The following is a 21470-nucleotide window of genomic DNA, read 5'->3' on the forward strand; positions in this document are numbered from 1 at the left end:
GCCAACAACCCTGCAAATGTCAATCATGTATGTGTATCGTGTACAATATTTCTTACTCATGTAGGAACAGATGTATTTACAAAGCTTGTCCTGTGTCTGTCTCTTAGGTGATGAATACAGTTCACTGACTTGTTGTGTGTCCCATCCCTTTTCTGTCCACTTATAGATGTACTCCAACACAGTCGCTTTAAGTGACGAGTTCATCGCACTGCAGCCATTGTCGAGGGCAAGGAATCAGCTGAGCAAACTTAGGTAGAGTAGGAGGAGTAGAACCTCATTAACTCTTCTGCATGCTAAAGGTCAATTAAACAACATCTGAAAGATGGGCAGAGGCATGAATAAAGAGTGGGACATTTTTATTAGCATAGCTCTGTCTCTGGTTAATTTGACCTTTATTAATATGTTTATTAAAATCTAAAAAATATATCCATTTCTTCTTTGAGAAAAAAAAAATTCAGATGAAAATTCAGCATGATAACAGGACAGAGATCTATACCTTGTTATATATTTTTACACCTTAATTACCTTTTCTAGCACAATTCTAATGCTTCTGCTTGTCATATTATTCATATTTAAGAATGCTCTTGCATGTTGAGTAAAGCTACAAATATTCATCATAAAATTTAAGTTTTAAGTTGTAGTTACTTGGAAGTGAGAGTTACCCATTTATTTATCTTGCCTTTATCTGTGTTGTAAATATATGTGCCTATTTGTGTTTGTACACTGTAATGGCTGCTAAAACATTTCATATCTTTGCTACTATTTAGTGCATCTATAAATTGAACAATGTGTCTGTATGTCTTCTATATATACCTTTATCTCCACAGACATTCATTTAGTCAGTTTCTGCAAAAAGATTAGTGGTAGTCTAGGCATCTCTTTTGATGGAAGGGAATGAAAGCTTAAATTCTAGAATTTTTTATATCAAGATCCCACAATTGTGTATTAAGTTGAACTCCAAGTATGGTTTGAAGGGAAAAAGTAATATAACTAAAACTTTTTTTTAGTTTTGATACTTTTCAATTTCTTACCCTGTTGGTATCTAATGTATTCTTAATAATGTATTTTTAAATTTTTTTTTTATTCTCAAGGTTTCTTATCTATGTTCATTTAATCAGATGAATGGCTTTGACAAAGCACCATTTAAATAACCTTTTATGTAGCTGTGAGTTTGTAATATTGACCCATTTTAAAGTTTTACCACACCTTTCAGCATTTTTATTATTAGTTTTAACTTTTCTTAGATATTCTACTTTGAATTACAAAAGTGTGATAATTATAGATGAATATACAAATGGGTGTTTAAGTGGTAGTCAACTAAATTTCATGTTTAAAACAAGAGCTAAAATCAAAACAAATTTGAAGATTTGCCTTTACTGTTGGTTGAGCCAAATATCTATATCACAGTTTTATTGGTAGGTGACTTTCTAAAAAACAGTGAGTTTCTATCACATTTTTGAACGTCTAATTATTTAACTCTAAGGCAATAAGAGAGCTCATTATTTAAAAGAACACTGTGGCCAACTCTTTTGTCAGGTGAAGATAACTTTTGCATTGTGAATAATCATATTTTTATGAAATCATATTTTCACATATCATGTTGGCTTTAAATCAAGCCACATTTTTTGAGTAGTAGTAGACTTTAAAAGAATGGGGAAAGGAGATCATAAATCAAAGAGATCCCAGGCTCCAGATTACTATAATAAAGAAGTAAGCTTAACATTCATTTATGAAGATCACAGTGAGAGCAGGATATTGATCAGAATATTGCCTTTCTGCAAGCCACTTTCCAGTCAGGTGGTGTAACAAAGGGAAAAGAGGACTGTTCAGGGATCAGGGGACCTGAGCACCAATGCCACACTTGGTGCTACTCCCAGAGGGTTCTAACCAAGTCAGTTCATCTTTCTGGGCCTCCAGGTTTTCACCTATCCCACAATCATTTTACTTACTGTGGTCTATTTACTTACTTACTATTAGCATGTAAAAAAACAAAAAGAAGAAATACTATGCTCGACCAAAAGCCAGGTAGAAATAAGTTACTCAAATGAGCAGTGAGTGACCACTAAGTAATGCATCTGCTGATGCAGCCTGTGAATTTTGAATACATCTTGTTTTTAAACTACATTGAACAATATTCCATAAGTGTGATCCATGATAGCTTAACTGTTTATTCTTATGACAGGGAGGAGCATTATAAGGCTATCAGATATCTTTAAGAGCTTTCAAATCTTTAAGCAAGTTAGTACGTCGTAGGAACCATTTACACAAAACTATTAACAATTTTCTTTTGAATAAAAGAAAGCGTATTTTGAGTAATTTCCCTTCTCCTCTATTATAGGCAAATCTATTAAGCTATCTTTACATAAACTTATTGTACTCTTGAAACCAAGAAATTCTGCTTATTTTTATTTATGTGAGAGATTCACTGTAGCATTTTTTATAGAAATAATTATTGATCAGTCCTAAGATTAGGAAAACACATTGAGATGAGACAAAATTTGTTTTTTATTTATTAAGGATATTTTCTTATAATTTAAGGAAAGTTAAAATAAGGATGGCTATAGGCATGGTTTTTAACTCCCTTAGAAGATCTTTAATACAAATGTAGAAAAAGCAAAGAACTAAAATTTATGTAAATTACTTGACCCTCATTAAAAATGTATTTCAAACTAAGGATTAAATTTATTTTGTTAACAAATAAGTCAAGCCCCTTACACATGTCTAACATTTGTAAGGCCACATGACCCTTCTATTGTGCTGAAGTCCAGTTAGAGTAGTCTTCTGAGAAGGGAACGTGAGAGGTGAGAAATTGGAAACATCTTTGCAATAAGAACCCTAAATCTTGGTGATAATGAATTTAATAGAAGGAATTGAATTTTACTGAAGGAAACCTGGTTTTAACTTAGCTGTATTATATGTTTAGTAAGAGCTTTGTGTACTGGAAAATCATGGCTTTATTTTGTATGCTTTGTGTTTCCCTTTAGAAGCTCCTGTTAGCCCTCTTTTGTGACAGTAAATGTGCTGTTGTGTGAACATTGCTTTGTGCCTAACAGACTGTGGACCCCTTGTTGCTTTGACTTTAAATCTATATATGGTGAGAGTATCTTTCTGTAATACGAGACTTGTTGCTTTTCTGTCCTTCCAGATGGAAGAAGATAAGGGTTCAGTCAGCTCAGCATATGAATTTGCTGAAAGCCAGCACAGAGGGGAGGACAGTAGGCACCTGCTAGCTGAGGCTTGCAGCCAGCAGGACAGTTGTTGCGTGCACTAGGTAGTACTGCGCTGGACCTTCCTGGGGACTCATCCGCTAAGTTCTCATGCTTGGGGCGTGTCATGGGAGCACTGACCTGACGTTTCCATTTTTACTTTACTAATTCCTTCACTGTTTCTCATGTGTTGTTTTAGTTTAGTTGTTTTTCTTCTTTATGGTCTTTACATTTTTCATATGTCCATCCCTGAAAATTGTATTAATCTTTCTTCAGAGTTACAGTGGTAAACCAAACTTTACCTTAAATTCTAACCTAGAAAGGTATTCTCACAACCTATTGTCTTGCCTTTAAGAAATTACTCCTTTTTCACTTTTCCTTTTAAAAATTTCATGCTATGTCTATTATTTCTGAAATCATTTTCCCCTATGAAGTTGTAGTTGTACATCATTTTACACATCTTAATGTAGTTAGATACTGAATTACTTATCCAGGCGTACCTCTTGAGTGATCAAATGAATGAGTGCTTACTGAGTAATTTTCTGTTGACTGATAATCAGCAAACTGTCAGTTCCTTTCATAAATTTTCATAGTTGTATCTTTTTAATAAAATAATATGACTTGCTGAGGGCTTGACTTATTCCCCCCTTTAGGAATAAACCCTGTCCCCTTCTTGGGGATATACAAAATATTTTCATTAGTAGTAATTATGGAGAATAAAAGTTCCTACCACTAATAATTGTATTTTACTTGGACCAATTACCATTTTGTTTATTATAATTACTGGTCAAGAAAATGCTGTTGTCTCATCTGAGATAAGCAAATGATGAAGCTTTAAAACAAAGCCACTTGAAGATTATAAATCTTTTAACTACACTGTAAATCAGACCATGTATTATTTGAAGAATCTGAATTATTCTATAAGACATATTTTTTAAATTAGATTCCTTTAGTGTATTACCCTAAATGGAAAATTAACTCTCATTTATTTATTATCAATTGAAAAGAATTCTGAATTTTTATTTTGTTTTGGTATGTTTCACATGATTATTTTTATAATATATTTATCTTGTGCTTTGCTGTAGAAAGATATTTAGTTTTTTCATATGCCCTTCTTAAGCTGCAGGGAAAGCTCATCTGAAGAGCTTGCTGGTTAAAGAGCAGAAACTGGCCAGATTTATATTATGCACTGGGTAGTCTACAAAGCAGATAATCTACTCGGGACTTAATGATGCTAAAACTATAAATTATGTCTTCTGTGATAAAAGTTCCCTAAAGGTTCAACTTCATGTGGATATTTCATAAGACATGAATCTGGTGCTGCTTTGCTTTAATATGTCCATTAAAATGTACAATACAGTTGAGAATTGGGTTCTTAGAATGCTCTTATTAAATAACAAAGGCCTCGTCATGGTTACTTTTGGAAAGGACTGATAAGTGAATTTTCTTCCTTTATATCTTGTGACATTAATGTACCCTCTGCATTAAATTAGGGGATTTTATCATTTTTCACAGATATTCTTCCTCATCTGAACTACAAACTCCTAGTCATATATTGTTATTTTTGTAACCAGTTGAATAAGTATATTACTAAAACAAAGGGGACTTAGTCCCCTTTGAAACTAAGAATAAGCCAAATTATCTAAATAAGCTTACCTAATAAATATAATTCTTACCGTATTCTTATTTTTATAGTTAATTTAAGCAACACATTCAGAAATCTCCTCTCGGGAAATCTCTAAAAGACAGTACAGAGTATTTTATTTATCTTTGTAACTATCTTTCAAAGTTATTATTTGTTTTACTTAAGAGGAAAGAAAGAGGGCAGGGAGTTTAGATCAGGGAATGTGAGCTTGAAGCATATTTTAGAGAAACAGGCCTTGAGTAAGATATGCCAGTTATCAAAATGACATCACTAAAGGTCTGTCTCCATTGCAGTTCTGAATAATGAGATGGAGCTATTACTTGTTTTAGGGATTTCATGATTCTTACCCAAATTTGGAAATCAGTAAAATATTTGATGATTTTTTATTTCATATTAAAAAGAAAAACATTTTCTAAAACACAAACCTCTTTTCTTTTTTTTCATAATTACAGCTGAAGGCTTCTTTTCAGATACCTTCTTTAAGGTTTTACAAAGTGTTGACTTTGATTATCCAGTATATAAAATGATTTTGAGGCCAGGCGCAGTGGCTCATGCCTGTAACCCCAGCACTTTGGGATGCTAAAGTGAGAGGATCGCTTGATCCCAGGAGTTTGAGACCATCCTGGCAACATATTATGACCCTGTCTCTACAAAAAATTTAAAAAATTAGCTGGCATGGTGGTATAGTCCTCTCTGCTAAGGAGGCTGAGGTATGAGCACCGCTTGAGCTCCACACTTTGGGGTTGCAGTGAGCTATGATAGCACCACTGCACTTCAGCCTGAGCAACAGAACAAGACCCTATGTCTAAAAAATAAATTAAATAATTAATTAATTAAAGCAATTTTAAGGGCAAAAGGCCTAATATGGTTAATAGTTTGACAATTCTTACTACACATTAAAAAAACTTCAGTTGATTAGAAAGAATGTCATAGGCACAGCTAAAAAAATGTTAGAAATTTAAGATAATTTTCTAACATTTATAAGATTTAAGGAAGATTTTAAGTTTTAAGGAAGATATTTTGTTAAGCAATAAGAGAAACTTCTAAGTGTTTACCGTTATTGATATGAAAATAATGGAAATAATAGCAGTGAGCTAGAATTTAGTTCAAAACACGAGTTCTGTAAAGATGAACATTTTTATTAGCCATGCACAGTCGTGTTGAATATACACAGTTGTTTTTCTCAGCACCCTTTCTAGCACTCACTAAATTATGTGATCATTCCTGAAAAGCAAATGTGGCAGAAAGCAAAGCTTACCAATAAATCAAAACTTCTAGTAAGTTAAAATTTACTTCTTGGTGCCACCAGGTAGGGCCTCACTACCATTACTATCCTTTATTTCTTTTTTAGTATTTATATGTAGTCTCCCCAAAAAATGTAAGGATTCTCTCTCCTGACTTTAAATGAAATGAGATCTAAATGCTCCACTCCATTCCCACCCCCTAGTTACACTGGCAGCTGTGGCCAGGAGTCGTCTGGCTAAGCTCCCAGTTCCTGAGTATTGAGATCAAAGATGTTTAGATGGGAAAGTAGTACAGCTTGGAGGTTTGCTAGAGAACAGTGTAGCATTTTCTATACATTCCTCCACAGAAACAGTTAACCAGCATTCAGTGTTTTCAAAGTAGCTGGGTTTTTTTCCTCTTTAGAAAAAAAAGGAAATATGTTTTGTTTAGTTTGAATGGTGATATGTAGAGGTCATTTCTTTATAATATTTTTTATAGTTCAAGGTGTTTCTTTTCTCTCTTGGGTTGTCTACATTTTAATCACTGTCCTTAGGTTTTAAAGTAAGAGGTGATGAATGCAAAGCAAGATAATTACTTAAGGTCAGATCCAGACCTAACCTCTACATATCCTGTGCATACATGGACACTCAAATGCTGGTGGCCTTCTGGATGTCATCTTCAGTGAATCACTGTCAGTTGCTTGAGCAACAGCTTTGAGCAAAGCACATATCGTTAAACTAAGAAGTATGAGAAAAGATTCATACTCTTGAGTTTCTGGTTTAGTTCAGTGTTCCCCAAATAAATGTGGCTAAGGACCAGTTTGTTTTCTTGTTTTTAATTTCCAGTCCATCATGGACCAATACTTTTGGAAATAGGATAAAATGAATTACTAGGGAAATGAAATTTAAGAGATATATAAAGTAAGTCCCAATTTTTTAATTATTATTAGATTTACCATTTGTAAAAGTATTCTGTCAAATTGCTGTAGAATTTTTTAAACTCTTACTCTCACAGACCAGAAATGCACATTTCTTCCTGGGCCAGAAACAGAGTGTTTGTGGATTAACATTGATCCATGGATCATACTTACAGTCACACTGGTCTTCTTGCATGGGGGCAGTAGTAACAACTACCCCTCGCACTTAGGTTAAGTTTGGGCTGAATACACACCACACTTCTGCCCACACACAATTACTCATTCCTTTCCCTCAGCCTGGAATGCCCTTTCTCCCCCATCACCAGCTGTTGAAATACCTCCGTCCTTTCAAGATGTATTTTAAATGCCATCTTTTTCATCAAATCTTTCGTGCCCTCACCATTACCACCAACAGCTGGGTCTGAGCCTTCTGTCTTTTCTGCATAGACTGCCTCATACCATAGTTAGAAGATGGCAGGGTAGTGGCATGGTAAAAGGGTTTGGGCTCTGGAATCAGAGAAACAAATGATTCAAGCCCAGCTTGAGTGGGTGACCTTGTACAAATTCTTAACCTCTTTGTTCCCTCATCTGTAAAATCGGGATGATTATAGAGCCTATTCTAAAGAGTTGTTGAAAGTTAAATGAGACAATCCATGAAAAACATTTTACATAGTAACTGGCACATACATAGTAAGCACTCCATTAATATAGCAGCTGTTAGTATGTGTTCCTCACTTGTCTTCTCTCCCGCCTTCTTCTTTACCTTTAACTCCCAAGATTGAGGGCAGGGTTGCTATCCCCTGTGGAAACTGGCCCAGTACCTTGCTCAATAAATATAAGTTGAATTTAAGTGCTTGTGCCATTTAAGTGATATAAACGAGCAGTAGTATAGAATCCAGAGAGAGAGATTACTCATTGTTGGAGAAGTGAGGGAAGTTTCATGGAGATCATGAGGTGTAAACTGAACCTTGGTTTAGGGGTCAACATTCTGACCCTAATTGGTGGCAGGCCCTGACATGTGCCCACCGGCAGGGAACACTGGTTGGCTAGAGTGGGGACTGCACAGGAGCACCGGGAAGTACGGTAGAAAAGGGAGCCTGGAGTCAGGTTATAGTGGGCCCTCAAAGCTTCTTGGGGTATTAGACTTTATCCTCTGAGTAGGGAGGAGTGCTAGAGTCCTGGTTGCTGCAAAGGGGGAACTCTAGATTGGGGAAACTGGAGCCCAGGGACCCAAAAAGGAAATGGGGAAACCGATGAAATCCTGTTACCTAAACCTGCGTTTCTCAAACTATTTCTCTGAGTATTAATGTTCCCCCTGTGTTGATTAATGTTTCCTGGTTGAGAGGTAGGGCAGTGGGAAGTGGGGTTCACTGAGAAACCAAGTGGGAGAATTATGATATCTCAAGCATCCACCATGAAGACTAACCATTTGTCCTGACTTATTGACAGTCCTTAACTTAAGAAGTCTGTTTAGGGCCAGGTGTGGTGGCTTATGCCTGTAATCATAGCACTCTGGGAGGCCAAGGCAGGAGGATAGATTGAGGTCAGGAGTTCAAGACCAGCCTGAGCAACAGTGAGACCAAATCTCTAGTAAAAATAGAAAAAATTAGCTGGGCGTGGTAACACGTGCCTGTAGTCCCAGCTACTCGGGAGGCTGAGGCAGGAGGATTGCTTGACCCCAGGAGTTAGAGGTTGCAGTGAGCTATGATGATGCCACTGCACTCCCGCCTAGGTGACAGAGCAAGACTCTGTCTCCAAAAAAAAAAAAAAGTCTGTTTAGAACTTCATTGAATTAGTGTTTCCCAGACTTCATTGGCCACAGAAATTTTTTTTTCATGAAATATCTGTAAACATCTTATAAAACACAGTTTAAGAAACAGTACCCTAAACAGTCCTAAACCAAGAGTATTGTAATGAGAGAACAGGTAAAGTGTGGCTCGCTCTTAGTGTTTAGCAGATCCTAGGACACTGGAGCAAGCAGGCAGTTGCTAGATAGGAACCATGTTCTGTCTCGCACTGCACAGTGTTGGACAGAATCACTCTGAGCATGCATCTTGCAGTACATCACAAGTTGCTGATGTTCAGAATGCCAGATTATTTCTGTTCCGCCACATCCATCTCTTCTGTCCATTGTGAGCGTCTCCACACATGTCCTCTGTTGCCATGCCTACACTCAACACATGGTGATTCCCAACCTTTGTGAAAGTGCAACTTCTGTTGAATTTATTTTTATTGTTCTCCTTCTATATCTTCAAAAGATTTGTTATACAGGATGTCACATATGTAAAGGAAAGTGAATTAAACTAAGATTTTTTTAAAACAACAGCCCTTAAGAAATTTAGGCGTACCCTTGACTAGCAAAACCAGGGTTGGGATTCATTGAGCTATGCAGTCATACCATTTCCCCCCCGCATTTTAACACAATTAAAATTGTCAGTAGTATGGAATTAAGTTATCTTGCTGGGCCAATTATGCCTGAATTAATATAAATCTTGCATACTTTCAGAAAGTAATTAAATTTCAAATCATAATAGTACTATTCACTTGTTTAATGAATTTTAATCCATGTGCCATCAGTTAGTTAACTGTTAAAAAGCAGGATGACCTGATTATGGGCATGGTTGGCACTTAATACTTGTTTAGCAATTTAAGGTAAATGATGCTTTTTTTCAGTGGATGTATGTAGAGTGCTTAGAACCTGGGACATAGTAAACACTACATGAAGTGTTTGCTACTGTTGTTGTTATTGTTGTGTTATTGAAGGTTGGGATTAGGTCTTGCCTGGTTGTTACTTCCCAGCCTTCAAGATAGCCCATACTCCCCTTGTCTCAATTGCTAGACATTTTTAAGTGAAATTGTAGGAGCATTTCACCTAAGCAAAAACTATGTGAAGAATTAGAATTCATTAAATTTCTGAGTGGTTGACATAAATTGTTTTGACCAAAATAAGTTATTAAAATAAAATATTAAAAGCCTAAATCTTTGCAGATTTAGATAATATCCAGCTACTTATTTCTATATAATTATTTTACTAGACCTCTAATTTAAGACACAGGCTTTTAAATGATTTTGTATGATTTTACTCTAGTAAATTAAAGCCTTTCATACATTCCCATATTATAGAAAAATGTGTATTTATATACATTACTTTTAGTTTTAAAGTGTTTGTTGTGATTTTTTAATGCTTTTTTGAAGGCCAAATCTATAAATAACTAATTTTTTTTCTGCTTCAACTCCTCCAGCTTACTGAAACAAATGCAGGTATCAAGTGCTTGGACTCCATGTGCTGTTTCCCAGGAGAAACAGCGTGCACATCTGTTGGAAGAATGCTGGAACGAGTTATAGGAAGATGTAGTCCAACCCACATCAGCAGGTGTGAAATTTCTCTAAGTAGCCTTTGCTGCAAATGAGTATCCTATAAACCGGAACAGGATGAACCTGCAGCTGTAGATGCCTAATAAATCGGCAGCTGGTTTTACCAACTGAAGCAGGAAGTCTGCTATTTATTAGCACTCTTTGGTGGTAGATTTCACTTTGTGGCTCTGGGGTAAGAGGTTCTTTCACTCACAAAGGAACAGAAAGCATCTTTGAAGAGACTTTTCATCTAATGAACAAAAATTTTATTTTATAATCTTTCTAAAATGTGAATAGGAGTATGTATATAGTACTCTTTCTTGGTTTGTATAACTTTCTTTTTTAAATTATACCTATATTAATAGTTTCTTCCTTGCCTTTTCGTTGTTTTTTGTCTTTACAAAATAATCTCCACATAACAGCGAAGTCAAAAGACTTTGCTTTTCTTACTCTTCATGTGTATTTTCTGGTCAGTCACTTGAGACTTTCAGGTATTTATAAATACAAAAGGCTGTATTTCTACTCCCGTACCCCTTCTTATGTCTGTAATGGAGCTTTGAAGTGAGTTGTGATTTTTAAGTTTCTTTTGCTTGGTATTTGTTATCTAATTAAAAGTTTATAAGTTAGAACAAGCTCTTTAAATTATGGATTAGAAGAGTCAGCATTTTTGTCCACTCCCAAATCCATTTCTTGAATTAGATTTATTGCAGTGCTTGTTTTTGTGGATCATAATAAAAAAATACCATTTTTTGATAAATGCCATTTAAAATTTATTTAAAAATGAAATGGATTTATTTCTTCATATATTTCCTCAAGAAGCATACCATTATTTAGGGGCTTTTAGGGAGTAGAAATAGCTTTTTCTACACGTGGTGTTCCTTAGGTGAATGGTATCATATTCTCAAAATCAGAGCAGCAGTGCACCACTGGTGTGCATGGAAGGCTGCAGGCGGGCAGGAAGAGATGGGGATTCCCATTGTCCCCAGTGTGCCACATGTATCGTGGCTTGGGAGACATTGGAGAGTACCTGAGGAGCAGGTTACAAGGGGTGGAGGAGGCACTAATCTTATCTGCTAACAAAAGAATTTTTGATATTTGGTTAGCTTTATGTTTTAAAAAATGATAAGTATGATATCATTCATCTATCATAAAATTCAGGTAACTTACTGATGAACTTGCTAGTTCTCACATTAGCTATAGCCATGTCTTTATGGTACAGCATTCTTATGTTAAGATAGTGTCTGTGGTTTCAATCTCCATTTATTCCAACTTGATTATAACATGTGATCTAAAATATTTCTATAATGCTGTGATGTCATTTTGTGGTAATTGCATTTTATGTGAAAGGATTACTATGAGCAATTTAATTTATTGGGACTTTGTTATGACTTCCACAATTGTATTATAAAGTGTAGCTCTGTGTCATGCACCTAGGCCAGCAAGTTTTCCAAAGGGAAGTTCCAAAAGGACCTCATTAATAATATTACTTTACCCAATAACACAGCTTAACTGCACAGAACCAAGATGGGAGTTAGACTAATATACAACAGGAATTTTTAAAATTTCAAGTTCAACAGAAATTTCTCTTTAATGGCAGTATACATTTTTGTTATTGATTTTAAAAAACTAGAATTAAAATGGGCTCCCCCAAAATTTCTGCTTTACACATATATCCATTGTCTTGTTATCAATTATATAGGTGATATATACCCCCATTATTCTTTACATAGCCATATTTATTATGAATTACCCCTTTCGAACCTGCCCAGGGGTTATTGAATTTATTTTGGCATGTTCTTTTGAAGGTGACTATTATCATATGTACTTCTTTTCATTTAAAATTATATTGTATTATTTTCTCAGATTTTTTTAATTTTCCTAATAAAATGTTTAACTGAGAAATTAACATCATATTTGACAGACTATAAATGCCTTTTCCATTTTATCCAACATCTAAGGTTATATTATTCATTGCCATTATTTTCTCCCTTTTTTCCTCAGATGAATAATCTAAATGCCTTTTCAGATCTCTTAACTTTTTTCTAGGGGACACAAATCATACAATACGCAGAGAGCTACTTGGTGCTTTTCAAAGGGCTATATGAAAATTGCCATAGATTCATTAACATGATATTTAATATGTAATATTAAAAGTCATTTTGATAGGTAGAGTTTTATTTTTATTGTTTACATATATTTGTAAAATACATTTGGCGTTTCCATTTTAATTTTGGAGCAGCCTATATTCTACATTTCTATTTTATGTCTATTTTAAAAGATAGGGCAAGACTGAGATTGCCATTACATGATGTAGAAGCCCACAGATATTTGTTCCATTGACATATTAAACATGAGAGTAATAGGCATCACTTTAGAAATATAACTAATACTTTTCATATGACCGATTTCTTTGCTTATTAAATTTTTGCTATCCAGGCACAAAATTTTACCTGCGTTTTATTAATTGATGTTGTTAATTGAGTATCCCTGTTGCAAGCTCAGTGTCAAAGGGAGCATCATGGTGCTATTATATATAAAGGATATGCCATGTTGTACCCTAAAGAGCTGTATTTCAGCAGTAAATGATTTTCTATGTGTGTATGTTACTAACAGTTACTTTATCCTAATCAAAACTATCTTTTAAATAGAGAGGAATCAATGGTATGATGTTCAGGTGTTGAATGTTCTGTCAAAAATTATATTTAACATGAATGCACATGTGTGCTTTGAAAAGATAAAAAATAAAGGAAATTAGATTCTTTGTAAGCAGTGGTTGGAAAGAAGAAAAACTAATATAAAATATTGGCAGTTTGGAATTAGACATTTGACTCCAGGTAATTGAGGTGTTGATAATTATGTCATAGTTAAAAGTTATAGTTAAAAGCATACTTTTTCCCTCATAAATACTTTTAGAAATTTGCAAATTCTCATTTTAATGATTTTTCTAGAAATACCAGGTGCCTAATATGTTCCAGACACAGTGCTAGATGCAAGAGTAACAATAGTGAACAACCCCATCCTTAAACTAAATAGATATTGTTCAAACTTTTTTGGAAACTAGCAAAATTAGAAAACTGGTATAGTTGCTGCTCCTTATTCTGTTTGCCAATTTTGCAAAGTTTCAAGATTACAAACTTCATTATGGCTGTGCTCACTTAATAATTGATTTAAACTTGAACTACATACAAACTTAAGAGTCTCTGGGAAACAGAAGATATTTTATAAAGGTGAATTGGGGCCATTTGAAATGCTATCTCTTCCTCTAACATCTCTGTTTATCAAAGGTGGGAACCCTGGCAAAAGTTACATAAAATGTCTTTATTGTTAAGTGCTTTTAGTCTCGTAAGAAAAGCCACCTTTCACTTGGTAATCCTAATGTTGTCCTTGAACTAGGTTAGTCTATTTTAAGCATGGCAGGCTACTTTTGGTCTTGAGTTATTTTAGCTTAAATTAACTCAAGCTAATTTAAGTTTACAGCTGCAAATAAAGTGTTATGTAATGAATTGCTTAAGGGTTTTATCATTCAGACCACAGTTAACTTTCCCAGCCCAGTAGAGGATCTTAGTTCTTCGTTAAGTGAAAACTTTGCTAGTGTCTTACAGGTGTCTTTGATACCTTTTGAATAAACTATTTGCTACATTGAAGCTAATTATGCTAAAGTCTTTAGAATAGAATTCATAGCTGAAAAGAAATGAACAATAATATGAACATACTACTATTCCATTCCAAAGCTTTTGGTGAGTTGGATTTTTGTTTCTGTAAACTTAACTTTTCAGTAAAACAGGATGTATGTAACTCTTAATAACATACTATTTCTTATTAAATTATTAAGATTTTTAAAGCAGCTTATGCTTTACTACATATAAAAATGATTTTAATGCTAATGAAATGTCTGAATTTTGGCTATTTTTATATGATGACTAGAGCATTATTTTCCCCACGTTTTTGTATAATGTATAAATAGAATGGGCACTCAATACTAGTATAAAGAACTTCTCTTTAGCATTTAAAAATGAATCAATCAGTGATGATTTTAAAACTCAATCTGTATTTTGGTCCTAAGTTTTAGAGGTAATTTTTTCTCAATTGAAACATAGGTTCTGGTGAGCCAAACTTTTCTCTTATTGTTACTTTAGATCATGGAGTGCATCGGATCCTTTCTATACCAACGACAGGAGCATCTTGACTCTCTCCACAATGGACTCATCTACTTGTTAAAGGGGCAGTAGTACTTTGTGGGAGCCATTTCACCTTTCCTAAAATTCAGTGTGATCATCCTATTAATGGCCACACTAGCTCTGAAATTACTTTCTGAAATCTCTGGAGTAGTTCATACCCACTCAGAGTCAGATGGCAAACAAACAGAAAGCATTAACACAAGCCCCTTAATTTGAATCTGAACGTGTTAAAATTTGTGAATGAAGAGACATTTTCCATCTCTTTGTCTGGTTTGTCCCTTGTGCTTATGGGACTCCTAATGGCATTTCAGCCTGTTGCTGAGGCCACTATATTTTAATGTCAAGGTAGAAAAGAGATAAATCCTAGTTATGTGTATTTTTTAATATTAGCTTGGTTATCGACTCTTCTATTTAAATCTGCTGCTGTAAATTATGCTGAAAGTTTGCCTTGAGAATTCTATTTTTTTATTAGAGTTATATTTGAAGCTTTTCATGGGAAAAGTTAATGTGAATAGTAAGGAATTTTGGTCCCTCAGTGACCTGTATTGTTAATTCATTAGTGTTTTCTAAGTTCACAGAGTGAATTAGAAGAATAATTTCCAACCATTATTTACTGCAGTATGGGTAGTAAATTTATACCAATACCAAATTTCTTTAACTGTACTGTAATGCAAAGCTAGCCATATAAATACAAAGGCTATATCACATCTTATCTATAAATCAGGAATCAGATCCATTCACCAAATTTCAAATTGATGTTTACTGATATTTTTGTGACAAAATATGAAGAATCTATTGTGAGTAAATTAGATACCCTAGCATATTATTAATGTCTTTATCATTGGATCTTTTGCATGCTTTAATCCAGTTAATATATTTAAGTTTGCTTTTTTTCTCTTTATCTGAAGGCTTTGTTTATAGTATTTTATGACAGTGTTGTAAAGTTCAACTATATCAATAAAAACCAAGTTTGGACAGTATTTAAATATTGCAAATACTTTTAATTATACAAATCAAAATATTATGGGTAACTAAATTAATAAAAAGAGAATAACCTCTTTCTGTGGCCAACTTAGAATTACTCTTGCCTTTCTATAAGCTAGAATAAAGGATTTTATTTAAGAATCTTGTTATTTTTAGGCTAGCATATGTTGTCTAAGTTACCACAGTAAAGTGAATTCTGCCTAGTGTCCCATTATAAGGTATAATGTCAGGCATGGCTGTGGAATGTAAATGAAACAAAGTCTAAAATGCTAAGTTTTTATCAGATAATGGCAGCAATAAATTAAAATGAATGCTAAGAATGATTATTCATTCAGGTATATGTTACCTTAATGAACTCATTGCACTTCAAAACTTAATTTCCATCCCAAATTTATCATCTAGGTTCAGTGTTGTCATTTGTTTTGTTAAAAAGTGATGTTATTTTAAGATTTAGAAATGATTAATTTAAGAACTATTACCCAGCTATAGGCAAATAATGATTGTATACAAATGTATTTAAAATTGTAAGAAAAATGGTCAAATGAGATTTCGCCAAATTTTTCCTTGAAAATATAATTCCGTTTTAGAGATTTATTGTGCAGCTCTTCACTCCTTTCCCATTTCATGAATATAAAACTTCTGGAATTGGGCTGGTAGGGAAAGAATAGCAGAGACAAGAATTAAGGCTTTACCTTTGCTTGCTAGTAAACTATTTTCTTAACATTTGTCTGTTTCAATATGCAAGGATATTAAGTTATTAATTTCAGGCTAAATATTAATTTTCCAAATAGCCCTTCTGTAACTTAGAAATTCCAGAAGATCTGTTTTTCTGGAAATACATTAAAGAGGTAATACAAGGTACAGTGTATACACTCACCAACTCATGTTCCAGAAAAGGAAATATTGCAGAAATATTCAATAGAGTAGTTTAGTGGAGAATAATATGGAATTTGCTTTCTCATAGAATATCTTACAAAATGTACACATAACAAAGTGACATTCAGTAGGCTTGCATTACATCTACCTTATGGTGTTTATTTGCCATCACATAAACTTGCTAACACTAGATGACTACAAAGTCATCAATAGTCTGTGACCAACTGCAGCAAGACAGGAGATCAGTTATCCTACATGGTGCTTAAAGGGTGATTGATGTAATTTTCTGCGCTCATCATTTGAAGTTAGTTAAAAACTTTATTTCAAAAAAAAAAGTAGGCTGAGTGTGTGGCTACTCCTGAATCCTAGCACTCTGGGAGGCTGAGGCAGGAAGATGGCTCAAGGTCAGGAGTTCAAGACCAGCCTGAGCAAGAGTGAGACCCCGTCTCTACTAAAAATAGAAAGAAATTAGCTGGACAACTAAAAATATATACATAGAAAAAATTAGCCGGGCATGGTGGCACATGCCTGTAGTCCCAGCTACACGGGAGGCTGAGGCAGGAGGATCGCTTGAGCCCAGGAGTTTGAGGTTGCTGTGAGCTAGGCTGACGCCACGGCACTCTAGCCAGGGCAACAGAGTGAGACTCTGTCTCAAAAAAAAAAAAAAAAAAAAGTAAATGGCATCCACTGATGGGCTCATCCTATTCTGTTGTTCAAAACCTACTTCATTTTTAAAGGAAGATTATCTTGTAATTTTATGAAGAGTTTTATTCTATTTATTTAAGAAAGTAACAATGTAGTCTACAAGCTTTCAGTACTGTTCTAATGCTAGTATTCATATTAGAAAACTATTACTACATAACCAATAATCACAAGAAGTTTCCCCTTTGCATATTTCTTTAAAATTCTTTGGAAAGTATGATGTTGATAGTTACTCTTATCTTGCCCAAACCAGAGCAAGATGCTAAATGTGTTATTGCTAGTTAATGTTCTCAAATCTATTTGCCTCACTGGCCTGCCTTTGCCTAGTCTGAGGCTGTAGCCTGAAGATAGTGGCAAGCACCAAGTCAGTTTTCAAAATTGCCCATCAGCTGCTTTAGGTGACTCAGCTCCAGCACCCCGCCTCAGCTTCAGCAAGCATCGGCTCACCCTTGGAGGAGTAGAGTGTGGGCCAGGGAGAACTACCAAGCTTTGCTGTGAGTTGAGAAAAGGAGAGAATTTACATCTGAATTTTCTAACTGCCCTCCTCCTTGGGTCTGAAGCTTTAAGATGTGCAAAGGCTTCCAGACCTGCCCCAAACCCAGGCACTATCCTAGGTAGGAGATTAAACAGAGGCAAATCACCCTATTAAAAAATACCTGCATTCAGCCTGTTATTAGTATCAGGACTTAGGTCATTTCTACTGCAGAAGATTGTGAAATTGAACTTGTCTGATAGCTTGAGACTCCTGGTAGGCAGGAGTCAAGGCCACTAAAAATTTGGCAATTCAGAGTTCAAAGTGTTTTAAAATATGCTACTCTGAAAATCTCTTGGAGGCTGGGAGAAAAAAAATCTTCCATTGTTTGTGTTGTTCCTGTAAAGATCAGTTTGGGGTATGGTATAAGCAGGTATTAATAAAACTAACACACCAAAGAGTTATATAAAATATGTTTTATTAATTTTGGTCCCCATTTATAGACATTTTTATTTCTTTCTTGAAATGAGTTATATATTTTCATAAAAGTAAAACATTATTAAAGTGCTGTTTTACGTGAAATGAGTGATATTCCTAAAAAAAGATCATAATTAATGATATGTTTGTAATCATGGTTATTGTTTGATTTTTATGAGATACGAGTATCTGGAAATATTGTAGCAATATTTAGTTTAAAATTTTGGACCTCAGACACTGTGGCTGTCTAATGTAATCCTTTAAAAATTCTCTGCATTGTAAGTGTAGTATACTTATTGTACAGCTCTCAGTAATTTTTTAATGTTTATGAAGTTATATTTATCAAATAAAAATTTTCATATATAATTGTCTCTCCATTATTTAAGCATTTTAAGCCTCTCTCTGCTCACCACAGGCAGTACTACTAAACTTGTTTCACATTAAATTTTACTATATTTACTCTCCATTATAGTACAGAATTATCATTTATGCCTTTCCCTGCCTGCGGTTTTTAAAAGTGTAGTTCTTTGATTACCCAGGTTTTATAGATCATTAGTACAACTCCTGAAAAAGGATCTGATAGAAATGCACCAACTGTAAAGACCAACACACTTCAACTAGAAATTGAATCGTTCATGAAAGGTCAGCCTAGAGCACTTGTAAATTTGGAAATGTCCTGGGTCACATAAAATAAATGCTGTTTAAAAATATATAACTGATTCAGTGTATACTTATATATGAAATATTCCAATTTCCCAATGACAGTCATTCCTAAAGCTTCCTCAGTTGCCAGTTAAAACATACATAATTGTTTAATCTACATTTGTTTTAAAAGTTAAGCTCTTGTCTTTGCCCAGATGTTAGTATTTGTAGAGGTTTGTAATGTGTGATTTATATACTGTATTTCTGAAACAAAATAAGAATATGATCCAGGACAAATCAATTTATCTAGGCATCTCTTAGTGTATTTAAAAAGGAGTTCTATGTTTAGACTGTCTTTAGGATGATTTCTGTCTTTAACATCTACTGCACAATAAGTAGAACGTGATGAATAAAGAGTAAGAAATTTAGGACCAAAAAACCTTTCATTAGGAGCATTTCACTAGGAAATTAGTGAATTTAAAAACAATTCAAGTTTTACATTGAAGACCTAACTGAATCAAAGGAAAAGGCTGTTTGTTGTAAATGGAGGTAAGTCACACATCTCTCTGTGAACAATTCTTTTCATAATTTTTAAGGTAAAATCATTTGTATTCAGATATAATTTGTAGGCAGTACAATGCATAGTTCTTAGCATTATAGTTCAGTCGCTTTTGATAAATCTATACACCTGTGTAACCCTTACCCCAATCCAGGTAAAGAACCCTTCCATCATCCCAGTAAGTTCCCTTTGCAGTGAATTCATTCCCCTCTTCCTGTCCCAACAACCATTTTTCTGACTTCTATTGTCATACATTAGACATTAGCCTGTTCTTGAATTTTACATAAATGGAATTACGCAATGTGTTCACTTTTCTATCAGGCTCTGATACTCTACCTGTCCACGTGTCTGACCTGTCCGTGCATCCATGAGATTTGTCCATGTTGTAGTGTGTATCCATAGTTTGTTTCTTTTTGCTACTCAGCAGTGTTCCATTGCATGAATATACCATGATTTGTTTATCCTTTCTCCTCTTTATGGAAATTTGGATTTTTTACAATTTGGGGCTATTTTAAAGTTATGAACATTCTTTGTGGACTTATTTTTTCATTTTTGAAATAACTAGGAGTAGAATTACTGGGTCATAGGGTAGACATATGTTTAACTTTGTGAGAAACTGCCAAAAAGTTTTCCAAAGTGTTTGTACGTACCGTTTTACACTCCCGCCAGCAATTATAAGAGTTCCAGTTCCATATCCTTGCCAACATTTGGTGTTGTCAGTCTTTTTAATTTTAGCCATTCTAATAATAGATGTGAAATATCTCACTATGATTTTAATTTGCCTGATGACTGGTGATGTTTAACTCCTTTTCATATATTTATTGGTGGTTTATCATTTTTCTAAAATACCCGCTCAAATCTCTGGCCATTTTTTTTTCATTAGGCTACTTATTACTGAATCGTAGGAATCCTACAAGTCTTCATCAGATGTATGTATTGCTAGCATTTTTCCCCCAGTCTGTGGTTTGCCTTATATTTTCTTAATTGTGACTCTGGGGAACAGAATGTTTTATTTTGATGAAGTGTAATTTTTTTTTCCTTTTATGGTTAAGTTCTTTTTGTGTCTTCTTAAAAACTCCTTGGCGACCCCAAGGTCATGAGGATATTTTCCTGTGTTTCTTCTGAAAGCATTTTACTCTTAACTTTTATGTTTAGGTCATCTCAAATTCATCTGTGTGTATGATGTGAGGCAAAGAATAAGGATCTTCCTTCCCCCCAACCCTCCGGAAGGTTATATGTTTGGTTTATCTCCATTTGTTGAAAATAACCTCTTTCTCCTTTGAATTGGTATGAGACTGCTGTTTAAAATTAATTGACGATGTAAGTATGGGTCTATTTCTGGATATTGTTCTGTTCTATTCATTTATCTTTGCACTAATAGCATACTGCCTTAATTACTGTGGCTTTATAGTTTGCTTTGAGTTCAGGTTGACAAGATTGTTTGGCTATCCTAGGTCCTTTGTATTTCCATATAAATTTTGAAATCAGCTGATCAATTTCTAAAATAAAACCCAAAAACCTGGTGTGGTTTTGATTTGTATTGCTCTGAATCTATAGATGAATCTGGAAAGAATGGACATCTTAACAATATTGAGTCCTCCAATCCGTGAACATGGTATATCTCTCCATTTATTTTGTCTCAGTGTTGTTTTGTAGACTTCAGTGTAGAAATCTGGCAAATCCTTTGATAAAGTCCTAAATTTTTTATGGTTTTTGATGCTATTGTAAGTGGAATTTAGAATTCATTTTTCAGTTACTCAACTAGAAGACAGAAATACAATTAATTTTTGTATATATTTCTGAAATGAAACAGTATGAGCCTAGACAAATCAAGTTTGACTTTGTGACCTACAACCTTGCTAAATTTACTCACTTGTGCTAGTAGGGTTTTCTCCCTTTTTAGTAAAGAATCTTTTGGATTTTTATATACACAGTCATGTCATCTGAGAACAAAAAGTTCTCATGAGAGAACCATGAATAGATGTTGAATTTTGAAAAATGCTTTTTCTTCATTTACTGAGATGATCACGTTTTAATTTTTTTAATTTGATAATAGAGTTAATTATCTTGGTTGATTTTTCAAATATTAAACTAACTTTGCATTCCTGAAATAAATCTCACTTGCTTATGATGTGTTATCCTTTTGTATTTTGCTGTTTGATTTGTTAATACTGTATTAGGTACTGTTGTATCTATGCTTATGGAGGATATCATTCTGTAATTTCCTTTTCTTAT

The 21470-nt window shown here is 34.2% G+C and overlaps 1 protein-coding gene across 5 annotated transcripts in view; it reads left to right on the forward strand.

Annotated features, from left to right (window-relative positions):
• ATP11B (ATPase phospholipid transporting 11B (putative)) overlaps nt 1-20711 on the forward strand; it is a 110826-nt gene extending 90115 nt beyond the window's left edge. For 3 of the 5 annotated variants that reach the window (XM_045539754.1, XM_045539757.1, XM_045539758.1), the window contains 2 exons: nt 10234-10364; nt 14482-15503. In XM_045539754.1, the coding sequence (XP_045395710.1) occupies nt 10234-10364; nt 14482-14563 (213 nt within the window). In that variant the 3' untranslated portion in view covers nt 14564-15503. Of the gene's footprint in view, nt 1-166; nt 414-10233; nt 10365-14481; nt 15504-20390 lie in introns of those variants that run through there. The other 2 variants (XM_045539755.1, XM_045539756.1) reach the window with 2 other exon arrangements.
• Nucleotides 20712-21470: the final 759 nt, after the last annotated feature.

Source organism: Lemur catta, chromosome 1 (assembly GCF_020740605.2).
Source record: "Lemur catta isolate mLemCat1 chromosome 1, mLemCat1.pri, whole genome shotgun sequence".
NCBI classification, from domain to species: Eukaryota; Metazoa; Chordata; class Mammalia; order Primates; family Lemuridae; genus Lemur; species Lemur catta.